The sequence below is a fragment of the Amblyraja radiata genome, chromosome 28 (assembly GCF_010909765.2).
Source record: "Amblyraja radiata isolate CabotCenter1 chromosome 28, sAmbRad1.1.pri, whole genome shotgun sequence".
Taxonomy (NCBI): Eukaryota; Metazoa; Chordata; class Chondrichthyes; order Rajiformes; family Rajidae; genus Amblyraja; species Amblyraja radiata.
Genome location: NC_045983.1, coordinates 30,518,926 through 30,546,468, shown reverse-complemented (window position 1 = coordinate 30,546,468; position 27,543 = coordinate 30,518,926). Strand labels below are relative to the sequence as shown.

Sequence of the window (27,543 nt, the reverse complement as noted above, 5' to 3'; positions counted from 1 at the left end):
CCTTCGCTCCATAGATGCTGCCTCACCCGCTGAGTTTCTCCAGCAGTTTTATCTACCTTCGATTTTTCCCGCATCTGCAGTTCCATCTTAAGCATTGAAATGTTGTAGATTCATCTCCACGAAAAAGAATGGGTATATTCTTCTTTTTCTAGCTGCCTGGAAATTAAGTTACCAAATAAAAAGTCTAATCCTCAATAACACTTAAAATTGCTGCTCCCGTGTCCACACTAACGACATGGCATTTTATGGTGCGTGTAAAACAGAGCTGCATTAACTTTACTTTTAAAGTCAACAAGAACCGTAATTTCCTGATGGATCCTAATTTTCAATCACCTGGTGTAGGACCTCTGCCAGCTGAAAATTTCATGAATATTGTGAGAGCAAAATGCGTCCCCTCTGTTGCTATTACCTCTGCCGCATTTGTAAGACATAGAGTTTACAGCTCCGGCACATTTCCTTTTTGATAAACTTTTTGTCCTTTCCTCTGTCACGAAGAATTCACTGACAGATTTAAAATACTCCAGCAACACTTCGTGGCTCCATGCGGAGGACCTGCTCTTCAAGAAGCCGCAGTGGCCACCATGTTTGGTCAGCAGGAGGAAGAAATGTGGGTTGGTTTCGAATAGCTCGAAGGGCAGGGTTGTGTCCGCGTCCCCTCGGCAGGGGTCATCCTGGCTGCAAATGCACAGCACCGGCACCGCGACCTCGTCCACGTCTCGTAGAGGGTCGTTCTTCTCCCAGTACGCGTCCCACGTCAAGTTGCTCTTCTTTGTTTGGCAGAACAGCGCCTCCTCAAGCTCCTTCAGAGTCTGTGTAGCAAACAACTTCTCCATGTCAATGATCTCACCCAGTGCAGTGGTGTACCTGGAGTGGGCAAGGATATTTACAAATAGGCCTTTAACATGACATAGAAAAATACAGCGCAGGAACAGGCTCTTTAACCCAAAAATCTGTGCCGAACATGATGTCAAGATAAACTAAACTCATCTGCTGGCACCTGATCCATTTCCTCCTTTCCCGCCATATCCATGTGCCTATCTAAAACCTCTTAAATACTACGAACATATCTACTTCCACCATCACCCCAGGTTGCATGTTCCAGGCACCCACCGCGCTCTGTGTGAAAAAACATTTGTCCTGCACATCACAAATTCGCCCCTCACCTTAAAGCTATGCCTGATCGTCTTTGACATTTCCACCATTGGGAAAAAAGTCTACCCTATCAATACCTCTCATAATATTAAAAACTTCTATCAGTTCTCCCCTTAACATCTGACGTTCAGAGATAATAATCCATTTATCCAAGCTCTCCTTGGAGTTAATACCAGCTAATCCAGCCAGCATTCTGGTAAATCCCCTCTGCACACCATTACTTAGCGGAGTTATGAACAATTCCCCGGTAAATCCACTCTAAGATCTAACAAACTGCTTTACACATGACAATTTGAGTATTATCTCCGTTAAAATAATCTTACATCAAATGCACAATTCTTTGTTGCCTCTAGAGGTACCTGAGAGCTTTTGATTTTAGATGGCTGCTTTAGATTTCATGTCCATCCCTGACCACCCTCTCAGCTTGAATCACACTGTTTATCCTGGCATTGTTTTTAACCCCAAACGCATATCAGTTTCATCACAAAGTAACTATTTTCACCTCTAACATATCAACATTTGAACCTTTGCATCAGCCCATCTGCTGCTAAAATAAAGAAATATGTATTTTTGACTTCCAAACTCAACAAGTCCCATGTTTTGCTGGTTAGTCTCACACCCACCTTCCACACACCACAACTCATTCAAAAGCCGTTACCTAAATCCCAATTCAGTTCTGATCAATGTCCACATGCTTACTAACCTAAACTGAAATCCATTCTCAGAGGTCCGATCAAGGATTATTTTCCTTTATTGCCAAATTCCTCCATATCTCTGTTATCTACTTCAGTGCTATAATATGATCACATGGAGTTCAGCTCAATTTACCACTCTTCAGATAATGAAGCAGATTGTGCCTGCATGTAACAAACTCCAATACAACTTTGAAACTTGAACTGATAAATGTCAAGTGACATTTGTACCACTTCTCCACTGTAAGAGTGAAGAGTGTTTTATTGTCATATGTCCCGAAACGGAATAATGAAACTCTTACGTGGAGCAGCATAACAAGTACAAAATCATATTACCCTGTAAAACCCATAATAAACAACAAAAGTTCAGTATATATATATTTAAAAAAATGGCAGCAGCATCATCAAATTGTCATCAAAAATATCTTACCCAGACCAGATGATGTTGTGCCTGATGTCCATACAATAGAACATAGAACAGAACAGTGCAGCACAAGAACAGGCCCTCCGGCCCACAATCTACTGCGATTTTGCCTCAGACTTCATTTGCATCTCACAAACATCACCTATCTACACTGGTCACACCTGCCTGCATTTGCCCCATATTCCTCTAAACCTGTCCGATCCATGTACCTGCCTAATTTTAGCAAATTAAAAGAAAAAGGAAAATGGTTCAGGCTATCCAAGTCTTTCATCTTTTCATGAACATTGAATAAGTGCAGAATAGTGAGGTAGTTCACTGAGAATGATCAATAATCATTGGTAAAGCCTGCAACATGTTATGAAGTGACCGCCAAGACGCAGCGTGTGTTCGACCGTCCCGACGTCGGAGTTTCAATCATCCCGACGAGAGGGCCTGTACATCGGGCTGTCCGTAGCGGTGACTACGGAGGCTTTATGGCCCTGACCACGGGTGAACAAAGGAGGACAACTGGCTGAACTTTGTTGCCTTCCACCACAGTGAAGAATGCCGTGGTGAATGTTTGTGTTAAATTTTATTGTGTATTGTGTGTTCTTTTTATGTGTATCGCTGCTGGCAAATTCATTTCACTGCACCTTCGGGTGCGTGTGACGAATAAAATTGACTTTGACTTACCCTGCAGTGTAGGAAAAGGAGCTTCCACAATACAGGAGTAAAATCCATAACAAATATTAACTGCAGCATCATGCACTGTATACCTGCCTAGTGAATCTCTGGAACTCCCTGCCACAGAAGGTAGTTGAGGCCAGTTCATTGGCTATATTTAAGAGGGAGTTAGATGTGGCCCTTGTGGCTAAAGGGATCAGGGGGTATGGAGAGAAGGCAGGTACGGGATACTGAGTTGGATGATCAGCCATGATCATATTGAATGGCGGTGCAGGCTCGAAGGGCCGAATGGCCTACTCCTGCACCTATTTTCTATGTATCTATGTAGTTCACAGTGAGCGACAAATACTTTTCAAATCACTCACCTGCTCAGCCAAGTTTTTTGATAAAGGAGCAGAAGCCAATGATAAAGCCAGGGCGATCCTTTCTCAAACCACTCCTGGCATCTGAAGATGGGTGAGATGCAGGCAGCACATGTCACATAGCTGGAGGATCCACACTCGCCAAGGTAGGAGAGCAACAGCCCAGCACCTGTGCTCTCGCTTACAGTGAAGAGCCTGGCACTTGGATGTTTGTATCGAATGTATCTGACTGCTTCTCTGAGATCAGATGGATCACCAAACTGCTGCAGCTTCAGTGTCGTCAAAAGGCATCCATTCTGGCATCTTCTATTAAATATTACTGGCCGATGGCCACAATCCAGGGCTGAGGCACAGAGCTTCAAAGACAAAATCAGAATTAGCACAATTTATAGTATTGTTTAGTTGAGCCAGATATTTATCTCCATACGACTACAGTCCATTGAGGAGCACAGAATTGGAGATGTGCATTGCATTAGAAACATAGAAAATAGGTGCAGGAGGAGGCCATTCGGCCCTTCGAGCCAGCACCGCCATTCATTGTGATCATAGCTGATCGTCCCCTATCAATAACCCGTGCCTGCCTTCTCCCCATATCCCTTGACTCCACTAGCCCCTAGAGCTCTATCTAACTCTCTTTTAAATCCATCCAGTGATTTGGCCTCCACTGCCCTCTTGTGGCAGGAAATTCCATAAATTCACAACTCTCTGGGTGAAAAAGTTTTTTCTCACCTCAGTCTTAAATGACCTCCCCTTTATTCTAAGACTGTGGCCCCTGGTTCTGGACTCGCCCAACATTGGGAACATTATTCCTGTATCTAGCATGTCCAGTCCTTTTATAATTTTATATGTTTCTATAAGATATCCCCTCATCCTTCTAAACTCCAGTGAATACAAGCCTAGTCTTTTTAATCTTTCCTCATATGATGGTCCCGCCATCCCAGGGATCAATCTCGTGAACCTACTCTGCACTGCCTCAATCACAAGGATGTCCTTCCTCAAATTCCTTGGTCTCACACTCTCTGGCACATGACCAAACTGTCAAGAAGCTCATTTTGGTGTGTACTTAATGTTAGCGACCATTAAGAACCTCGGTTTAGTATCCATGTTCAGATACTTTCATCAGGATGGGCCTCTTGATTCATGTGTTAGAAAATACTTTACCAACCAGTTTTGGTCATTCATTCATTCATTCAATCATGAACTTCTTTCCACTCGGTAACTTTTTATTTCATAATTCGTAAAATTAGACAATCTCAAGACCAAACGGCAGGTTTATAAATATATTCAATAACATCTTAGTTGAAGTGTGCTTTCCAACATTTTGGGGGTTATGGGGAGAAGACAGGAGAGGAGCTAAGAGGGAAAGATAAATCAACCATGACTGAATGGAGGAATAGACTTAATGGGCCAAATGACCTAATGATTAAGTGCTCCTATCACTTATGAACATGATTTTTACTCATTGCTTTTCTCATTATTCATTCACGGACATGGGCATTTCTATCAACATCATCATACAATGGCCATCCTTAAATGTCCTCGATAAAATACCATGTACCATCTTCTTAATATTTGAGCGTCTTTCTCAGCAACTTGGGTCCAGTTTCCCACAGTCCCTTTAAGTTTTACGGTCTTGTAATTTGGAAGAAAGAGAGCTAATCTCATTGACACATAATATCCTGACAGGGTAAATTCTGAGGCTATTTTCTACGGCTGGAATGACGATGACAAGGTTAGATACAAGAAACTGCAGATGCTGGTTTACAAAAAAAGAAACAAAGTAATGGCGTAACTCAGCGGGTCAGGCAGCATCTCTGGAGAACATAGATAGGTGACCTTTCATGTCAGGACTCTTCTTCAGACTGATTGTAGGGGAGGAAAGAAAGCTGGAATAGAGGAAGGGCAAGACAAAGCCTGGTATACAATAGGTAGATACAGGTGAGAGGGGTGGGGAGGGGGGGGTGGGGTGGGGGTGATAGGCAGATGGTTGGACAAAGGCCATGATTTAAGGACAGGAGGTATGAGACAAAAAGGTTGAAGTTGTAAATTGCGAAGCTAGAAGAGGGAATGTAGGAAGGTGTTGGGGAGGGAAGTCCATGTGGGGCACATGGGAGAGAGCGGAGGGGAAGAAAGGTGGGGTGGGGGAAAGAAGGGGCGGGGAATTTAGTTAAGTAAAATTGGACAGTTCAGCATTCATACCATTGGGTTATAATCTACCCAAGCGGAATATGATGTGTTGTTCCTCCAGTTTGCATATGGCCTCACTCTGACAATGGAGCAGGCCCAGGAGAGAAAGGTCAGTATAGGAATGTCAAGAGGAGTTAAAATGTCAGGAGAACCTGTAGGCCTTGGCGGAACGAGCGCAAATGTTTGGCGAAATGGTCGCCGCGTCTATGCTTGGACACAAATTCGCCAAAGTTACATGGACACGAGGTAAAGGATAGAGCAGCACAATCAAAGAAGAGGGAGAACTTCACGTCTCATAAAATTGAGAATCTTCATTTTCTTCCCCAAATATTTGTGAAATATTTAATAAATATTTGATAATTTTTATTCCCTTGAAGGTGCATGACCATTAAATGGGAAGGTGCCGTTGAGGACAGGAATTAATCTTGATCTTATTGAATGGCAGAGCAGATGCAAGAGTTCAAATAAAGTAGTTCACATTACAGCGCAAAGGGGGCACTCACTGCTGGTGAAGCTGCTGCCTCACGGCGCCAGAGACCTGGGTTGATCCTGACCAAAGATTATAGAGCAGAGCAAGATGCGCCACTCTGCGAAAAAAGCGTCGTATGACATGGGTATGACATGAGCGGCAATTTACAATAATATTCATAACATTTACAATAATATTAACTAAATATGTGAAGTGATCGATGATCTATAAAACACTGTTCCCTACAACACTGATTACACCAAAGAGTAGATCAATCTTTGGAACGGATTACACCAAAGATACTAGAGGAGCATTGCCCGCTGCCTCGGGAGCGCCGACCGTGGGCAGACGCTTGAGGCTCTCTCGCCGGCCGCCTTCATCTGGTATCGGGGGGGGGGGGACGGGGGGGACCGAGAATCAGTCCTGGATCAACTCAGGAGTGGAGGAATCGTCCTCTTCCCCCAAAGATACCAGAGGAGCGTCTAGTATCTTTGCTTTTCCCTGCGACCTGATGTAAGAGCAGATTGTACAACTGTGGAGTCCATCCCCGCTACCAAAGATGTCGCGTTTGGCATCAACAAATGGTGGCCGTGACGTTCCGTTACGTACTACACGTCAGTCCATTGGATTTCGGAGGAGTGGTCTATCTTGCTCTGCACTATAATCTTTGATCCTGACCTCAGGTGCCTTCTGCATGGAGTTCGCACATTCTCCCAGTGACTGTGTGGGCATCATGTGAGTACTTCTTTGTAGGTTAATTGGCCTCTGTAAATTGCCTTTAGTTTGTGTGTAAAGAGTGGATGTGAAAGTGGGATAACATAGAACCGGTGTGAATGCGTGATCAATAATATTGATGGGGTGGGGGAAAGGGCCTGTTTTCATGCTGTATCATACAATAAATCGATCAACACCTACATACAGCATGAAGGCAAGGGCTAATAAATGGCAAGTAACGTTTGTGCCACAATAATGTCACACCATCTCCAACAAAAGAGTCTTACTCTAAGTGGCATAACCATTGTCAAGCCTCTGCTATCATTATCATGGTGATCATTATTGGCCAGAAACTCAACTGAGCCAGACACACGAATACATCAAAACATGGAAAATAGGTGCAGGAGTAGGCCATTCGGCCAGCACCGCCATTCAATATGTTCATGGCTGATCAACCAAAATCAGTACCCCATTCCTGCTTTCTCCCAATATCCCTTGATTCCGTTAGCCCCAAGAGTCTGAAGAAGGGTCTCTACCCGAAACGTCACCCATTCCTTCTCTCCAGAGAGGCTGCCTGTCCCGGTGAGTTACTCCAGCTTTTTGTGTCTATCTCGAGCTATATCTAACTCTCTTGAAAACATCCAGTGAACTGGCCTCCAGTGAACTGGCCTCCATTGCCTTCTGTGGCAGAGAATTCCGCAGATTCACAACACTCTGGGTGAAAAGGTTTCTCCTCAGCTCAGTCCTAAATGGCCCACCACTTATTCTTAAACTGTGACCCCTGGTTCTGGACTCCCCAACATGGGGAACATTTTTCCTGCAACTAGCCTGTCCAAGAATTGTGTCTATAAGATCCCCTCCCATCCTTCTAAATTCCAGTGTGTATAAGCCCAGTCGATCCAATACAACGGCTACAACAGTTGGTGAGACTCTAGGTGTTCTTTGCAGAGTAACTTACTCCTGATATCCCATAACCCTCCCACAGTCCACAAGGTGGAATGCTCTCCACTTGGAATCATGCACTTACAACAAAAGTCATGAGGCTCTATACCATTCAGGCCAAGGCAGTCAGTTTGGCTGGTATCTGCCATCCTGAATATTAATTCCCTCATCCACTGGTAGAAACGGGCTTGACTGTGAATCATCTGCACCTCCACTGCAGTTACCTACTTAAACTACTCGAACAGCACCTCTCAAACTGGCAACCACTACCACCAAGAATAAAAAGTGTTTGGGCATAAGGGGATACCACCATATGCAGATTCCCCTCCAAGGCACACACTTTCATAACTTGGAAATATATCATAATCACAGCATCAGTCTGAAGAAGGGTTTCGGCCCGAAACGTCGCCTATTTCCTTCGCTCCATAGATGCTGCTGCACCCGCTGAGTTTCCCCAGCAATTTTGTGTACCATCTAAATCCTGGAATTCCCTGCCCAACAGTAATTGTGAAAATACCTTCACTGGAAAAACTACAGGAGCTCAAGAAGACAGCTCACCACTGCCTTCTCCTGGGCAGTTTGGAAAGAGCAATGAAAGCTGGCCGAACCAGTGACGCCAAGATCCTGAAAACTGACCAAAGTCAAAAAAGGACTGTTCTCAATATCCACCTAACTGGTAGTCAGCTTTTCTTAAAAAATAAATGTCTTGCGAGACACCACATTACAACTTCTCAAATCAAAGAGAGCTTACAAAAAACATACGGTGAATGAGTCTCTACCACTGCAGATTAGATGCAATTCAAGAGCCTTTGAAGGAACATCAGAGCATTTTCAGATTCCTTTAATGATGATTTTGTGAATCACAGGGCAGTAAGGAAGTACAGTAGTGGAACTAATTTGTATGTGAATATGTAAAGTGAATGCCACACCCATACTCATTATAGGATTACATGCTGCAGTAAGTATAATCAAACCTTTTGATTTTACAGTAACATTATAATAGATGGTGCTGTGATACGCAAAATGAAGATGATTATCTTTCAACCCAATATTTAATTTCACTTGCAAGCCTTGCACCATCTGGGCAGAATATATCTTGTCTAGTTATTCGAAAACTAACATTGCCAGGTTCCTTAACAGCGTTTAACTTTCAGGCTTGGTATTTAATCCTGTAAATAGAGCACAATTTTAAATGGGAAATGTTGAAATGCTTCCTCTGGTTAAGATTCTACAATGAAGGTTCTCTCCCATTGCTTCTGTGTGAACACAGTGTGTGTTTTCCTGTGGTCAGTCATGTCTTCATGCAATCACACGCTGTTGGAAGAGGTCAACTCCCAATTCTTTTGGGAGATAGTTGACATCTGCTTTTAGATCATCACTAGATGAAGACACGTGGATTTGTAGGTTAAATGGACTCTGTGACGTTGCCCTAAGTGGGTACGGAATGGATGTGAACTTAGGATAACATGGAACTAGTATGGATGGGTGATCAATGGTTGACGTGGACTTGGTAGGCTGAAGTGCTCGTTTCCACTAAACTAAACCAAACTCCTAATTCGTACAGTTCCCATGTCTTTTGGCTCTATCATGTTATTGATGATAGTCTATCGGGTCCTCTGTATGCTGGTGAATAGCTGAAGGGGCCTCAACAAAAGTTGCAGGCATGGCCTTGATCCAATATATCAGTAGTCTCCTGAGGAGAGAGTACAAATAGCCTTTTGGGGGAAGGGGTTGCCAAGGGGATTTTTACCAATCTTTGCTAGCCATTCTCTCTACAATCTGTACCAGCTTTGTTCCCAGGACACACAGGGCTACTTAATTAAATAGACTTTTATCTTGTGAAATTTGGCGGGGCACAGTGGCACAGTGGCGCAGCGGTAGAGTGGCTGCCTTACAGCACCAGGGACCCGCGTTCGATCCTGACTACGGATGCTGTCTGTATGGAGTTTTGTACATTCTCCCTGTGACTGCGTGGGTTTTCTCCAGGTGCTCTGGTTTCCTCCCACATCCGTGCAGGTTTGTGGTTAATTGGCTTTGGTAGAATTTGTAAATTGTCCCTAGCGTGCAGGGTCGTGCAAGATCGCCTGTACAGCATTCGCTGGTCGGGTGCTGACTCGATGGGCCGAAGTGTTTGTGTCTGCGCTGTATGCCCAAACTAAACTAAACTACAGGGCTGGTAGGGAATAGTGTGGTCTTGAGGTAAAGCATCCCCTAAGAATCAGTGGTGTTCTCCAGTAATCAACGGTGAGATTCATAGCATCAAAATAAACATGATATCACAATTCTGAAATTCACTTTAATGTTATAGCTACGGAGAAAATATAGTGTTACGGTAAACAGACACGTATGTACTGACCACTATTTATTTGAGACACAGGTAGAATTAACCTAAGTGGTATAATTTGCAGAGTATAAGAGTAATTATTCTGCATTGACTTTACTTTCGAGATGCGAATATCGTAAAATTATTTATTGCTGGATAAATTGTAGTCAGGTGACTTCACTTAACTCACAGTAAACTTAAATTAAATTTTTATTCCAAGATGGTGTGGGAGATGCAGTGTCAGTGTTTGATTTTTTTTTCAAACAGACTAGTAAACCAAAATAAAATCTTGTAGAATTTGCCCTTTAAAATAAGACTTTTCTTCTGGTTCCCCTGCTGTGTTGATATCACTAACATTTGCAAGTCATGGCATAAATGACAAGATGGCTCAGTTCTGACCCCAGTGGCATTTGAAAGTGGAAATGTAAGCTGAGTTTGCCATTAAGTTTAGACATTCAGCATGTAAAACTGTCACTTTGGCCCTGTGTCCACACCGACCATCGATCAACCGTTCACTCTAGTTAACCCATTTTCTCATCCACTCCTTCCACACTTGAGGCCGTTTACAGAGACCATTCAACCCACCAACCTGCATGTCTGTGGGATGTTGGAGGAAACCAGAGCACCCAGAAGAAACCCACGTAGTCACAGGGAGAACATGCAAACTCCACACAGATAAAACCCAAGGTCAGGATCAAACCCAGGACTCTGGCGTTCTGAGACAGTAGCTCTTCCTGCTGCAACACTGTGCCACCCACCCCACTGGATCAACTATAATATCAAAGAGTGAATAACACTTCAGTTAAAGAATAGCTCGCACAAGAATTTTGGAGAGCGTTCGTCACCTGCGCAGAGTCATAGAGAAGAACAGTATTTGCCGTAGGTTTTAGTTAAGGGTCAAAGCTGCAGGAGTTACAGAACACAGAGGACATACTAACATATCAACAATATGTCGTGTTTTACATCATTGTCTTCTGTAATTGTATATAACATCTCACGTTGTGTTATTAATAGTATTTGTATTTATATCATTTTATTTGTGCTATTTAACAATTCTGGGCTGTACTGCTCTGTGAGTCTTGATTAGATTTTCCCACCTGCACAGTTTCAGGGTGAATTCAGTGTAGATGTAAGAGAAAATTACCACAAACTGGACAACTCGCCCTGACCAATGTTAATCTCACATGTGGATCTAGTAAACTGCTCCTTGATACTAATTAAGTCTGCAATTTGCGATTTGAATCACAAAGTAGGCAACTCAAAAGAATAGCACCGGTCCATTGAGATGAAACAATTTCAAGATAACATTAATGCTGTAAGACGGAAAAACGTCACAACTATTCAAATGCATCAAGTAACAAATTTCCAACAAAATGGAACTGCGCCAAAATAAAAATCACAAGGTTTCAATCTGGTTTCTTCCCCCGAGTTAGTCGAGTGACGTTGTATTGAGCATTCACGTGGTGTGGTTTTGCAAGTGTTTGTCTGGCTGTCACTACTCATGAACTAACTATACATCCTCTGACAATCATGGCTCTGTCAAATGTTAATATTTAATGGGGTTAGTTCACTAATCAATAATGGATGACACTGCACATGTCACACCAATGCTGCAGATGCACAGATCCTGTGACATGCAGTATTTTTGAAGATCGTGTCCAATGTTTTTTAGTGGTAAAGATAAACTACTGTTTCTGGAACATTAAATTAGTGGATTTTCAAAATGAATGCTAAGGATTGTAATTCTGATCATATGTGCATAAATATAAATGGCCTTCCGTGACTGAAGAAAATACTTTAGTGTCAATTACCCACAGAGCAGCCGCTAGCTATGTATGCCTGCTGTGATCATGCGTGCGGTTTCTCAGATTGATGTGGTTTTAGTGCAATTGTGTCACAGAAGTGGGTGTTCTAGATAGTCCTCTCAAATTGGAGGTAAAATAACGGGCAGTTATGCAGCTTCAGGTACTGTACAAGTTGCAGAATTGCAAAGGCTGAAAGATAAGGAATCTATTTTGTTACTTCCTGTCATCTGAATGTTTGATGCTCAGCTTCTGCAAGTATTTGTCAGGCTGTCACTGCTGATGAACCCTAATAACCACCATTCTATCAAAATGTAACATTCAATTGACTTATTTCACTAATTATTAACGGATATTATTGCTCCAATGTTTCTCCAGGTCACATTGGTCACTCAGGGATCTGCCCTCTGCACCGTCAGGCTCTTTATTTCTTCCTGCCCCTTCCCTTTCTTAGGCAATCCCTCAGGGTGAAGGGTAATTCACTTCCACTCCATTTCTATGAATTATGCAGTGGCTGGGGAGGCCACTTGCAGCAGGCACAGCGGATTGCCACAGACGGAGCAGGAGCTGCTTGGTGGGATGGGTTTTGCCATTTACGCTGGACTTGTTTGGCTCCTGCCAAACAGATCCGAGGTTCTTAGTGCCACCCAGATGTTCCTCCTCCAGTTTGAAGCTCATCCCAAGAGTCCGTCAGGATCTGCATTTTTCTTTCAAGGAATCAATGCCACAGGGGGTTTGGCACTGGTCAGCAGCGCTGGGGTTAGAAAGTTGCATTTAGTGCCACAACCATCTCCCACCAGATGGCAGAACTAACATCCTTGCAGTTTGACTCTCACAAGAAACTGATCCTCTGTGTTGCAATCTCCTCAAGGAAGACGTGGAAGTCAAAGTTAAAGTTATAGTCTTCCGTGCCAGGGTGCCATCCCTTATGCCCCTGTCCCACTTAGGAAACCTGAACGGAAACTTCTGGAGACTTTGCGCCCCGCCCAAGGTTTCCGTGCGGTTCCCAGAGGTTCCCGGAGGGTTTTGTCAGTCTCCCTACCTGCTTCCACTACCTGCAACCTCCGGCAACCACCTGCAACCTCCGGGAACCGCACGGAAACCTTGGGTGGGGCGCAAAGTCTCCAGAGGTTTCCGTTCAGGTTTCCTAAGTGGGACAGGGGCATTACTGCCTGCTTGGTAACTTTCTGCTGGAATTCTGCTTACATTTTTTCGAAAGGCCCGGAAAAACTGTCCAGTAACAAGATAGACTCGTATAGGTTAGTCAAGCAGCGTTCCATTTCACAGCGCAGTCTATTGCTGTAGTCAGTAAAAAAAGTCAGTCTGAAGAAGGGTCTCGACCCGAAACATCACCTATTCCTTTTCTCCAGAGATGCTCCAGAGATTTATTATCTAAATGGTGGCCGACTAGGAAAAGGGGAGATGCAGCGAGACCTGGGTGTCATGGTACACCAGTCATTGAAAGTAGGCATGCAGGTGCAGCAGGCAGTGAAGAAAGCGAATGGTATGTTTGCTTTCATAGCAAAAGGATTTGAGTATAGGAGCAGGGAGGTTCTACTGCAGTTGTACAGGGTCTTGGTGAGACCACACCTGGAGTATTGCGTACAGTTTTGGTCTCCAAATCTGAGGAAGGACATTATTGCCATAGAGGGAATGCAGATAAGGTTCACCAGACTGATTCCTGGAATGTCAGGACTGTCTTATGAAGAAAGACTGGATAGACTTGGTTTATACTCTCTAGAATTTAGGAGATTGAGAGGGGATCTTATAGAAACTTACAAAATTCTTAAGGGGTTGGACAGGCTAGATGCAGGAAGATTGCTCCCGATGTTGGGGAAGTCCAGGACAAGGGGTCACAGCTTAAGGATAAGGGGGAAATCCTTTAAAACCGAGATGAGAAGAACTTTTTTCACACAGAGAGTGGTGAATCTCTGGAACTCTCTGCCACAGAGGGTAGTCGAGGCCAGTTCATTGGCTATATTTAAGAGGGAGTTAGATGTGGCCCTTGTGGCTAAGGGGATCAGAGGGTATGGAGAGAAGGCAGGTACGGGATACTGAGTTGGATGATCAGCCATGATCATATTGAATGGCGGTGCAGGCTCGAAGGGCCGAATGGCCTACTCCTGCACCTAATTTCTATGTTTCTATGTTTCAATGCTGTCTGGCCTGACCCTGCTGAGTTACTCTAGCTTTTTCTGTCTATCTTCGAAAAAAACTCCTTAGTTCTATTGTGGACAAAAGTGCTGGAGAAACTCAGCGGGTGCAGCAGCATCTATGGAGCGAAGGAAATAGGCAACGTTTCGGGCCGAAACCCAAGGGTTTCGGCCCGAAACGTTGCCTATTTCCTTCACTGTTGCACCCGCTGAGTTTCTCCAGCACTTTTGTCTACCTTCGATTTTCCAGCATCTGCAGTTCCTTCTTAAATCCTTACTTCTATTAATTGGCGAAACTTACTTCCACTTAATATGGGCTGCACACAAGAGTCCAAGAAACACTCCTGTACTTGTTTTGTCCTCACCACCAGTGGGCATAATTTAATTTTAATGATTTTTTTTCAAAACATTTGTAAGTGGGGTTTTTATTTTTAGGTAGAGCCTGCCACTAAACAAATGTTATTGTTTAAGCCACACAATAAATGAATGTGAAAGTAGCCTCCATGTACACCATATATTATGTTAATATGATGTGATGTCTGGCATCAATGCAGCTGTGAAACAGGAACTAGGATTTAATAATAATAATAATGGATGGGATTTATATAGCGCCTTTCTAATACTCAAGGCGCTTTACATCGCATTATTCATTCACTCCTCAGTCACACTCGGTGGTGGTAAGCTACTTCTGTAGCCACAGCTGCCCTGGGGCAGACTGACGGAAGCGTGGCTGCCAATCTGCACCTACGGCCCCTCCGACCACCACCAATCACACACATTCACACACAGGCAAAGGTGGGTGAAGTGTCTTGCCCAAGGACACAACGACAGTATGCACTCCTAGCGGGATTCGAACCGGCTACCTTTCGGCCAGCCGAACACTTAGCCCATTGTGCCATCTGTCGTTCCAACAAATTTACACTTGATTAATCCAATCTGACTCAACAGTGAATTCAGGCTATACTTACTATGGCAAGGGTAGATTTTAATTCATATTTGTGTTTGATTAAATACATTTGCTTTTTTGATTTTACCTCTAATATATTTGTGCATCACTTAGGCTACCACAAGGAGTGCAAATCTACAGTTGATTGATTTCTGAAGAACTGATAACACAATGTGAAATAAATTAAATGTCCCCAAAAACATCCCTTGTGCGAAAGCTTCAAAAATTGCATTCCTACTTTGAAATTAATTATTCAGGATGATTAAAATGCACTTTCAATTTCAGGGGAATTTGATTTAAATCTGATTTTTAAAATAAATTATAAGCTCTAAAATTGTACAAATACTGGATACAAAGAAACATCGTTAGTATTTAACCATATAACCATATAACAATTACAGCACGGAAACAGGCCATCTCGGCCCTTCTAGTCCGTGCTGAACACGTATTCTCCCCTAGTCCCATCTACCTGCAAGGTATTTCTATTTCAGGTTGATTCTAATGAAAATCCTATTTCTCTGCATAGATGCTAAATTTCTGTTATTTTCTATTTCTGTATGGCCTATTTTGGTTGATAATTTATTCCAAAGTCACTTAAACACTGAACAGAACACAAAGTTACCTATTCCAAAGGTTATATTAGGATATAAATCAATTGAGTGTTTCTACTGGAAATGGGTGATAATATTAACCTGATTCAGGGTCGATTCAGTTTAAAGAAGGAATATTATTAATGGCAGACCCAAGCATGCTGAGGGAAGATAGAGAAGCTTCCATTTGTGTCGTATCTTCTGTGACCTCAGAATATTCTAAAGCACTGGTGGGAGATACATTATGCACTACTGAGTACATCTGGTCGAACTCTACATTGAGTTTGAAAGAAAGACTTACGCATGTTGAATCTAAGTTCATTGAATAACTAATTCCGACCTTCTGAATAAAAATAGGTTGTTGACAGCTGGCTCTTCAAGCCACAGCAAGTGATCAGCAAGAAGAACAACCTTCTTCTTTGGCTATCTACTTGAACCAACCACCAATTGTTAAATATTGGAACTTATGAAATCTCATCAACAAACAAATCATACTTGGAATTCTGTGGATCAGCTGTGTGGCATTACAGCAGTTGTTCTTTGACAATGATTTAAATCAAATTCATAAAACTGACTAGATGTTCCTCCCCAAAAATCCACTGGGCAAGTTAGATTCCCCACCGTCGACTGAATTGGAAGCTAGTGAGCAGTTCAGTGCATTGCAAGTCTGGGAGACACTGAAGGCCAGATGTGAACACATTTGACCACTTGCTCCACCCTTCCACTCTCCACTGAGTCCAGGGAAGTTCCATATTTCACTGAACCAAGAGGACAGAGCTGCTTTATACCCTGTCCCCTTCCCTCCTCCAACCATGGCTGGGCAATTCAGAGGGCCCCATTCATTGAGACATTTAGAAATATGTTTAAAAACATTTGTCAGCAAAGATCATCAGAAAATAAACAGTCAATGGTTGATTCAGCCTATGGCGGGGTAGCCATTTTGTGACTGCCTCATGTTATGGAAGGGCTTTGGTAGCATTGCCAGGATGACATTAGGAAACACATAACCCAAGAAGGGTGAGTGAAACCATGTGGCTATTGAGACCTAAACTACTTAAGTTCTAATGACAGTGTGAATTATAATATACTTATGTTAATAGAAAATGGATAAAGTACAACTACCTGTATTTTGTCAGGTGTACAATATGTGCCACATTCTGCAGAAAATTCTGGTAGGGCAGGGCTTCCAAAGATGTGAGCAGGGCTTCCAAAAACAGAAGTAACCAGTGCCATTGTATTTATTTAATCACTTTCCATTGGGATGTAGGAGGAAACCGGAGCAGCCAGAAGAAATCCATATGGTCACAGGGAGAACGCGCAAACTCCACACAGACAGCATCCGAGGTCAGGATTGAACCTGGGTCTCTGGCGCTGTGAGGTAGCAGCTCTACCTGCTGCGCCACTGTGCCACCCATTTTTAGAAATAGTGGGTGAGAAGTCCAAAAACTCGAATCAAGCCTATCAAGCATGAATTTTGGAAACAATCTAGAACTCTCTTCCTGAGTCAATCATTAACTGTAAATCTGAGGTTAAAAGATTTTTATTAACCACACATTTTAATGGCAAAGGCTAGCTCAGGGAATTAGGTAACAGATCGCCCATGATCTTCCCAAGTGACAAAACAGATTCAGTGGATTACCCAACCCACTCCTTTCCTATGTTACAAAGATACTATATTCATTGGTGTTGCATTTATTCAGCAAACAGGAAAAAAACATTTCAATTCCAACCTTGCCTTGGTAACGCACGTATGAGCTGTACAAACAATGACCTTACATATCCAATCCCTATACCATGGTGCACAGCATCTCCAGTAGGTCCAATCGATAGGAAACTCTGCAACAAATTGTCATGCATTCTTCTACATTCCATTATCTAACTGGAGCTAGAACTCTGTGTGTACCTTCTCTACAATAATGGAAGCAGTTGTAAAAAGTGGGCCCATCATTTAAATGGTGACCGTTGACTACATTGAAAAAAACATTTTAGAGAAGCACTACTGTTACGGAGATTGTGTTGCTGTGTGGAACCAATTTCATCCTCAAATTTCTCTCTGCAGCTCCTGAAGATATAGATATTTGATATATGATAGTTTTTGGAGTGCTTGTTGTACCTAAGAAGCACACTTTTCACTCCCAGCCCAACGGGTATCAACGAATCGTTTGAGATCAACAACTGAGTCTGGTTTTGGTCAAATATCTAACACATTTCCAGCACCACTCTCGAGGTAACAAATTGCAATGGGTTGCTATCTGCTTTCTCTACTTCGCCCTGGGACTATGATGCATCATTCTATTTTAAAGGAAAGGATCCCATGACGAAAAAAACGGAAAGAAATGTAGATGACTATCCAAACTTCTAAAATATGGATCATTATGCATTTTGTTTTTATCACTTTGATTCATATCCTTGATTCCACTAAAAGTGAGTGATAATACTAATGTGACAAAAACGGATTCAATTTAAAGATGAATTATGAAAGATTAATTCTTAAAGATGATCCAAGTTGGCGATATGCAGAGTACTGCCCTGCCGACTACAAATTCAGAAGGTTCAGAAGGTAATTATTTTCATGACTCAACTTCCTAAGCATGCTGAAGAGCAATAGGCTTACATTTATAAGGTCAGAAGGTCATAAAGTGATAGGAGTAGAATTAGGCCATTCGGCCCATCAAGTCTACTCCGCCATTCAATCATGGCTGATCTATCTCTCCTTCCTAACCCCATTCTCCTCTCTTCTCCCCATAACCTCTGACACCTGTACTAATCAAAAATCTATCTATCTCTGTCTTAGAATTGTCCACTGATTTGGCCTCCACAGCCTTTGTGGTAAATAATTCCACAGATTCACCACCTTCTGAATAAAGAAATTTCTACTCATCTCCTTCCTAAAAGAATGACCGAAAAGAGCATATTTTGTGACTTCACGATATTTCAACGTAGTGCACTGAGTTTGGAAGAGAGATTTACATTATCTCACCTGAGATCATAAAGACAGGGCAGACCTGTTCTTTCATGATGGATCAATAACAGCTACTGCTTCTTCCCACAGAGAATGATCAGTATGTGGAATTGTTATCTTTAACCTAACCATTGCTGCTGAAATCAGCCACCACCTGTTAATTATTGAAAGGAAGGAAACACCATAGGCAATTTATGGCCAGTTAAAAAAGTGAGCTGTTAAAAAAACAAAGCGATAAGGATCGGGTAATCTGTTTCATGATATTGACTAAGGTTTATCTCACTGCTTTTCTTAGAATAGTGCGGAAGAATCATTTGCATCGATCTTAACAATCAGGCCCCAGTCTGAAGAAGGATCTCGACCTGAAACGTCACCAATTCCTTTTCTCCAGAGATGCTGTCTGACCCACTGAGTTACTCCAGCATTTTGTGTCTATCTTCAGTTTCAACCAGCATCTGCAGTTCCTTTCTACATATACCCAGTTTAACATCTCATTTGAAAGACAGCATCTCTAACAGTATCCGATCCCCTCTCTATTGCAGAGATGCATACGCTTGGTTTTCTTAGCTCGTATCACTGGAATGCAACTCAAAATCATAATCTTTCGAGTCAGAGACAGTCACAAGTAGCAATACAGAATTATCATGCGAGGCAGTATCTCATAAGGAGATATAAGTTGATAGGGTAGTGGAGAAGGCTTCTGGCCTTCATCAGTCAGAGAATTAAGTGCAGAGATTGGTACGTTATGTTACAGATGTTGGCGAGGCTGTACCTAAGAGCATGGTGTCCAGTTTTGGTCAGCCTGCTAAAGGAAAGATGCCACTAAGCTAGAAAGACTGCAGAGAAGATTCAGGAGGATGTTGCCAGGACTTGAGGACCTGAGCTATAGGGCGAGATTGCGCAGGCTTGGACTATTCCTTGGAGCGAAAGAGGCTGAGGGGCGATCTTATCGAGATGTACTGTATACAATCACGAATAGAATAGATAGAGTGATTGTATGGAGTGTAAGAAAATGGAGGGGTGATCAACATTTACAACATTATGAGGGGCATAGATAGAGCACAACCTGTTTTTCCCATGGGAGGAGAATTAAGGATTAGAGGTGAGAGAAGAATGATTTAATAAGAGCCCGAGGGACAACCTTTTCACACAGAGGGAGGTGGGTAAATGGAACAACCTGCCAGAGGACGTAGTTGAGATTTGTACAGTAGCAACGTTTAAAAGCACTCGGACAGGTACATAGATAAGCAGGTTTAAAGGAATATGAGCCAAACTTGGGCAAATTGGACTAGCTTTGATGGGGCATCTTGGTCGAGTTGTCCCGATGAGCATGTTTTCGTGCTGCATGACTATGATTCAGTGAATTTAATCTACTTTTTCTTTTTTTAAATATATTTAAACTTGAGAAATTAAAAGAAATAAATGCTCCTGATTTCCTGCCACCTGCCTCCTAGCTGATATGACAGAAATGATAGCAAGTCATTTATTTTGGGTTATATTTTATACCACCTGTTGAGAAGAGCAGATTGCGTGAACTGGAAAAATGTTTGAACATTTGCGAAATGGCAGCATGAGGTCATGTTAATGTCCTCACAGGCTCAATGGCTGGATGCCTAGTTTTGACAAGGAGTAGGGTGTTGTTTAGGAAGCCTTGGAGGGAGGTCTTTCCTCAGAAATAGAGTCATAGAGCCATACAGCAAGGAAACAGGCCCTTTGGCCCAACTTGCCCATGCCGACCAAGATGCCCAATCTATGCTAGTCCCACCTGTCTGCATTTGGCCCATATCCCTCTAAAACTCTACTATCCATGTACCTGTCCAAATGTCTTTTAAATGTTGCTGCCTCAAATACCTCCTCTGGCAGGTACCTCCTCCTTCTCTTCAAGCACCGATAAAACCTTTCCCTTCTCACCTCAGGTTGTGGGAGGAAGAACCTGCAGTTACTGATGTGCATAAGTTTGTCTGTTGTTGGCCTGAACCCATTGGCATAAGAAGTGTGACACAAAATACTGGAGTAACTCGGCGGGCCAGGCAGCATCTCATGGAGAGAAGGAACGGGTGACGTTTCAGGTCGAGACCCTTCTTCAGACTGATGTCAGGGGAATGGGCGGGACAGAGATAGAATGTCGTCGGCATAAGAAGTGTTCCAGCTTTTCAATTCTAAAATAGTTCCCACAGATTGGAAGAAAGCAAATGAAAATCCCACAATTTTAACAAAGGAAAGAAAGAGAGGACTACAGGTGAGTGGTCCTTTCTGTTCCGCTGCCTGGTTAGCACGCAACAAAAGCTTTTCACTGTACCTCGGTACACGTGACAATAAACTAAACTGAAACTGACACTGAGTTAGCCTGATGTCAGTGTAGGATAAATGTTACAGGCCATAATGAAGAAAAAGATAACAGCGTTGTGAGAAAATTACAGGATCAGGCAAAATTAATACAGTTTTATGAAAGAGATCACATTTGACAAAACTACTAGAGGTTTTAAAGGTAGTATTGTGAAAAACAGATGGAAATTGTATATTTGGACATTCTTCTTTAAAATCTTTTTATTAATTTTTTTTCAAAACCAAAAACAAAACAACACAAAAAACCCCCAATAATGATAAACATAACAATGATATTGATACATAGGGATCAGGATTACAATAATAACAGGTATAACCTAAATATGAGTCCAGTGTCAAAATACACAGTGGGTATAGACCTCCCGGTCTCTATGTAAATATAGTTGTTTAAAAGAGAACTTGTATATATAAAAACAAAAAGATAAAAAGAAAAAATAGAAAATACAGAGAAAAAAAAGAGAAAAACAAAACACCCTAAACTAAACAAAAAGCTGGGCTACAAAAACTAAACAGAATCTGGGCTACAAAGAATTTCAACAATTTAAGTCCCTGTTTGTCGTCAAGTCCGTTCCATCGTATAAAGGTAAAATAATTATTATAACGGTTGGAAAGGGGACAATTTATATTGTGTGAAAATGTTGAATAAAGCTTCCCCACGTCCTATCAAATTTAATCAAGGGTTCAACAATGTCACTCCTAATTTTTTCTTATTTGGACATTCTAAAGGCCTTTGGTGAGGCGCTAAGCCAGAGGTTACCAACAAAGTTAAGGCCGCATGAAATTGTGGGTAATATACTGACATGGATTATAGATTGATTCATGGGCAGAAAATAGAAAGTGGACAGAGATGTAAAGACTATTCTTCATCCACAGGATATTACCACGTGGTATTAAAGATTATGGATGATCAATTATTAAGCACATTCAGGACTGAGCTTGATAGATTTTTGGATATCAAGTTTTACGGGTTTAGTCTGGTGACTGGTGCTGAGATAGATCTGACTGAATGTCAGCACAGGCAGAAGGAACCAAAATGCCCGACCTCTCCTAATTCTCATGTTCACATCTCAATCATCCCTGTCAAAGGCTGCAAAAACGGCCTCTCCGAACAACCGTTTAATAGTCAATGCACTAACACTGAACTGTAATGGTTTGGGGATGGGAACACTGGGAATCTCCATACTACCCGACAGCAGTTTTGTGTTTATCCCCTTAAAGGCAGGCAGTCAGAACTTTTTTTCTCCCAGGGTGGGAACGGCAAAGACTAGAGGGCATAGCTTTGAGTTGAGAGGGGTAGTGTGTAAAGGAGCTGTGCGGGGCAAGTTTTTTACATGGAGGGTGGTGGGGTGCTTGGAACATGCTGCCAGTAGGCAGATACCATTGTGGCATTTAAGAGGATTTTAGATGGACACATGGATGTGCAAGGAATGGAAGAACATGAATCATGTGCAGGCAGATGAAATTGGTTTCTTGGCGACATGTTCGGCACAGGTATTGTGGGCTGAAGGGCCTGTACCTGGACTGCACTGTTCTATGTTCCGTCCAAGGTGTTCAGAACAGCTGGGATTTCCAATGTATCTGGTTATCATAGAATTTGACACAAATATTTCCCTGAAACAGGAAAATAATTGTGTCAAGTTCAACGATAAAGAAATACTTTTTCACCCAGAGAGTTGTGAATCTGTGGAATTCTCTGCGGGGGAAAAAGCAGGAACGGGGTACTGATTTTGGATGATCAGCCATGATCATATTGAATGGCGGTGCTGGCTCGAAGGGCGGAATGGCCTACTACACCTGCACCCAATTTCTATGTTTCTACACACAGGTAAATTTGAAATCCTAGCCAAGATGTTCCTAGCACCTGGGATGCAAAGAATGTGCACAGACAGTATTGAGATAAAACAGGATGATTTCCTGCACGTGTGAGAAAGAACTGCAGATGCTGGGTAAAATGGAAGGTAGACACAAAGTGCTGGAGTAACTCAACGGGTGATGCAGTATCTATGGAGGGAAGGAATGGGTGATGTTTCGAGTCGAGACCCTTCTTCAGACTGATCTCTTCTCACCCATTCCTTCTCTCCACAGATGCTGCCTCACCCGCTGAGTTACTCCAGCATTTTGTGTCTACCTTTGATTTCCTGCGCGATTGGTTTCTGCTGTGTGCACCTTGAGCGGACTTCATCAATGGCGCAGTGCCGTTGGCGAACTGTACTTCTTCTTCTTGTAGGATTCCGGCAGTGTAGACGCTGCTAAGCGTATTACTGCCCTCCACAGGTCAAAGTTTGAACTAAATTCTTACATACAGTCCTGTAACTTGCAGGAATTGAAGAACAGCCCTGGATATCAGTTGATGTTTCTCACTGTGTCCAAACAGAGATGAAACAGAAAAAGCCTCAACTCCAAGTCCTGTCAGTCTAACAAACAATACTTTTCTTCTACCCTATACTTTTTACATTCTAGGAAAACATGCTTAACTGTCTCATTACTCCCACATTCACACAAGCCAGAAACATGTTTCCCTACAATGCACAAATAGTAATTTAACCCACAGTGTCCCAACCTCAATCTACACAGTTTAACTGAGTCCCTACGGGACAGAGATGTACAGAAACATATTATCCTAACTTCAGATTGTATAGAAAAGTAGTGTCTACCCCTGACTTCCATTTCCCATCCTCTCTGCCATTCTTTTGTTAAGCCCTCTTTAATTATTTCTCTCAGTTCCACTCTCCCCAATGATACATGGATATCTATTTCTCTTCTTAAACTCTCCTATGCTATGAGGTCCACCTGCTCATTCCCCCTCACCCCAGCATGCCCGGGAACCCAGCAAAAAGTGATGTTACACGCAAACCCAATTCTAGAAAACACACTCAAGATTTCATTTAGAATGTCAGGACGAGCTTTAGATTTCCCTACTCTTAAAGTTTCAAGAGCAGCTGCAGAATCAGAACAGATAATGACCTCTCTAAAACTGGCTTCCTCAATCCACCTTAGAGCCCATTGAATTGCCATCAATTCAGTCGTGAGAACAGAGCTTCCATCAGAAATGCGCCGGCCAATCTTCAACCCAAGCTGCTCCACATACACTCCAAACCCAGCTCTCCCACTAACTGGATCTTTAGATCCATCTGTAAAAACAATCAAAGTGCTCTCACTGATTGAATTAAGATATTCCATTGTTCTTGGAGTCACCTCGCGCTTATCCTTTTCCTGAAGAAAAGCAAGCTCAATAAACAGTTCAGGAAGAGCCCAATAGGGCACAGGTAGCCTTATTGTATGCTCTATAATACCCCCTTGTTCCAAACCCAGCTTCCCAGCCCACTGATTTATAATGACAAAAAATGTGTTATATTTGTTACCATCATCAACCTCTTGCAACAAACACCTTGATGGGAAGGTATTGGCGAACTGTTGTTTTGCTTTCACATACAAAAGTACAAGCACGGGGGACAGGCCCTTCGGCCCACTATGTCCATGCCGGCCATGATGCGAGATTCAACTAATCTCCTCTGCCCATCCATTCCCTGCGTATCTTTCTGCCTCCTAGAGTAGATACCACTGCCGTATCTACCATTGCCTCCACCACCACCCCTGGCTGCGGCGTTCCCAGCAAAAACCTGCCCAGCCACGTCTCCTTTAAACCGTTTAAGAAGGAACTGCAGATGTTGGAAAATCGAAACCCTTCTTCAGTCTGAAGAACGGTTTCGGCCCGAAACGTTGCCTATTTCCTCCGCTCCATAGATGCTGCTGCACCCGCTGAGTTTCTCCAGCTTTTTTGTGTACCTCCTTTAAACTGTGTTCCCCTTGATTCTGAGAACTCAGCGTGAGGATATTTACGCTGCTGTGTTGGCTCCTTCAAGCTGCAACACTCTGGGAGCGGTAGTTGACACGTTGGATGGGGGGGGGGGGGGGGGGGGGGGACACCAGTCGCTTACGCACACAGACATCAATGTTGAATTAAGATAGAAATAACACTGATACAAAGATGCAGCTTCACACTGCGATAACGAAACCGCAGCGGCCAATGTCAGGCACCTGAGCCCGCCCTCGCCCTTGCTACCCCGTCCGGTATTAAACCACAAGGACCATCTAACTACATATATTTCATATAAGTCTACAGAAGTGTCCCGACCCGAAGCATCACCCATCGTTTCTCTCCAGAGATGCTGCCTGACCCGCTGAGCTACTCCAGCACTTTGTGTCTACCTTCGGTATAAACCAGCTTCTGCAGTTCCTTTCTGCGCACAAGTTTATTTCGTGTCTTTTTTATTTGAGACTGAGCAACGAATTTTTGATGCGCTTGTTTTTTTTTAAATATATCAAACTTTAAATCCTATTCTGAGAATAAGCTCCCAGTGAGCGGGGTGTAGAACGGTGTGGGATGGGTGATCTCACTGGCGGATAGATAACTTCCCGCAAAGTTCAAAGCAAAGTTTGCAAAGACTTGTTTGTGTGACGCGATTGGAGGTCAACTAAACGGAAATTTACAATGCGAGCAAGCAGCGGATAGCACAACATGAAAGGAACTCAATCTCTAAAACACACACACACACTCACTCACACAATCACAAACATACACACATACCCACACTCACACTCGCACACACTCATACACATTCACACACACACACTCAAACTCACAAACACACACACAAACTCACACTCACGAACACACACACTCATACACACACACGCACTCACAAACACACACACTCACAAACACACACTCATACACACTCACACATCCACATACTCAGAAACACTCTCACACAATTGAATTGAATTGAATTGAATCCTTTATCAAACACACACACATACACACACACACGCATGCACTCACACACACACTCATGCACTCACACTCACATACATACACACTCACATACACACTCGCACGGATTCACACACACTCACTCTCACACTCAGGGAGCTACTGAGAACGGCAGGAGGCACTTCGGCCCCATAGCCCAGTGCTTGCTCTCTGAAAGACCAATTCTCCGAAGGTAGATAGACACAAAATGCTGGAGTAACTCAGTGGGACGGGCAGCATCTCTGGATAGAGGGAATGGGTGACGTTTCGGGTGGAGACCCTTCTGAACCTGAGTCTGAAGAAGGATCTCGACCGAAACGTCACCCATTCCTTCTATCCATAGATGCTGCCTGTCCTGTTGAGTTACTCCAGCATTTTGTGTCTATCTTCGGTGACATTTCGTTTCGGGTCCCTTCTTCAGACTGATTGTAATGCAGAGGGGGAGGGTGGAGAAGTATTCACCTACCGTTTGCCAAAGTTGCCCGCCGCCACCTCTATTTTCCAGCTTTCTCCACCCTACTCCAATCAGTCTGAAGAGGAGTCCCGCCCACCCACAGATACTGCCCGAATTCTTCCTGCACTTTGTGTTTTGCCCTGCATTTGCCCACCTGCGCTTTTGGAAGGGGCAGTTGCAGCACCAGGGCTCATAAATTCACAAGTGATAGGAGCAGAATTAGGACATTCAGCCCATCAAGTCCACTACGCCACTCAAATCATGGCTGATCTCTCTCTGTCTGTCTCTCTCCCTCCCTCCTGACCCCATTCTCCTGCCTTCTCCCCCATATTTACCCCTGGCCCGGGCTGGCCTCTCACCTTGATGACATTGCTGGTGATCTTGCCGAAGGAGTTGGGGATGACAAGGACGATGGGCGCTGGGGAATTGCTGGAAGTTCGCCTCCTGGTGCCGGCCGCCGCCACTGCCCAGTCCAGCGCCACCAGACCCTCGTCCGCCAACTGCAGGTAATCCCGGGTGAAGTGTACGGCCGCGCCCGCTGTCCACACCCCACTCCACACCGTCTGCAGGTGAGGCAACCTGCTCCACAGCCAGCGGGGCTGGGACCCCGCTCTCACGGCCAGGCACGTTTTGAGCAGGTATTTGGCCAGCGCCGACGGTTTGCAGATCAGCCGCGGGGCATGGTCGCTGTCCGACCCGTCCTGAAAATACTGAGCGAGCCATCGCCGGGCCAACAGAGCCAGCACAGCCAGGGACGCGATACAGAGCGCTGGAGCCCACATCGGCATCGCCAGAAATGCCCACACGGCGCTCAAGCAAAGCGACAAGAGGAGTTAGTCAGTCAGTCTCTGCTGAAATTCCCTTCCTTTCTGTTGCACTGTTTGGAATCTAACAGAACCATCAAAGTGAATGAACAGCGGCTCCCAAAGCCTTCGAACATCAGATGACACACATATATATATATGTATGTATATCCTCATGAGCTGACACGCGCCAGACCGCTGTTTGCAAAATGCTCAAAAGCCCACAGCTACAGCCTTCTTGCACGCAGCCACTTCATAAGAGAGGAAGTTGCTGCGATCGCACTGTTTCTCAATCCGATGCCCCGCCACCCCGCCTGAAACAAATTAACCGGTCGTTGAACCAAACCTTTAGACTCGCCGTCCCCCTAAATAAACTGCAGCCCGCCGCTTTGCAAGATGCAGCATCCAACCGCGTCCACACACACACACATCTTTCCAAGTGAGAGTCAAGAAGGAGCGGCGTTTGGCTGTCGTTGCAACTCACAAGCTCTCGCTGCTCACAATCACAATCTCGACAGGTATCCCATTTGAATGTGTGGGAAGGAACTGCAGATGCTTGTTCAAACCGAAGATAGACACAAAAAGCTGGAGTAACTCAGCGGGACAGGCAGCATCTGCGGAGAGAAGGCATGGGGGACGTTTGGGGTCGAGACCCTTCTTCTGTCTCTATCTGCGCTCCGGCGTCGGCGGTGTTCTCGTCCCTCTCTGCAAATCCTCGCCCTCCAGCTGATGATAAGAGTTGTGTG

The 27,543-nt window shown here is 43.6% G+C and overlaps 1 protein-coding gene across 1 annotated transcript; it reads right to left on the bottom strand.

Moving 5' to 3' along the window:
* Nucleotides 1–27,543, bottom strand: abhd15 (abhydrolase domain containing 15). Its single transcript, XM_033046210.1, has 3 exons — nt 26,354–27,543; nt 3,297–3,649; nt 1–864 (listed from the first exon to the last, which is right to left on the bottom strand). Exons 1-3 carry the CDS (start codon nt 26,780–26,782, stop codon nt 330–332), a joined length of 1,317 nt encoding a protein of 438 aa, XP_032902101.1. The 5' UTR covers nt 26,783–27,543; the 3' UTR covers nt 1–329.

Coding starts and splice junctions, on each gene's coding strand:
- abhd15 (XM_033046210.1), bottom strand. CDS start 26,782: ATGCCGATGTGGGCTCCAGCGCTCTGTATCGCGTCCCTGGCTGTGCTG. Junction 3,650..26,353: donor TCACCAGCAATGTCATCAAG/GTGAGAGGCCAG, acceptor TTGTCTTTGAAG/CTCTGTGCCTCAGCCCTGGA. Junction 865..3,296: donor CAAAAAACTTGGCTGAGCAG/GTGAGTGATTTG, acceptor TGCCCACTCCAG/GTACACCACTGCACTGGGTG.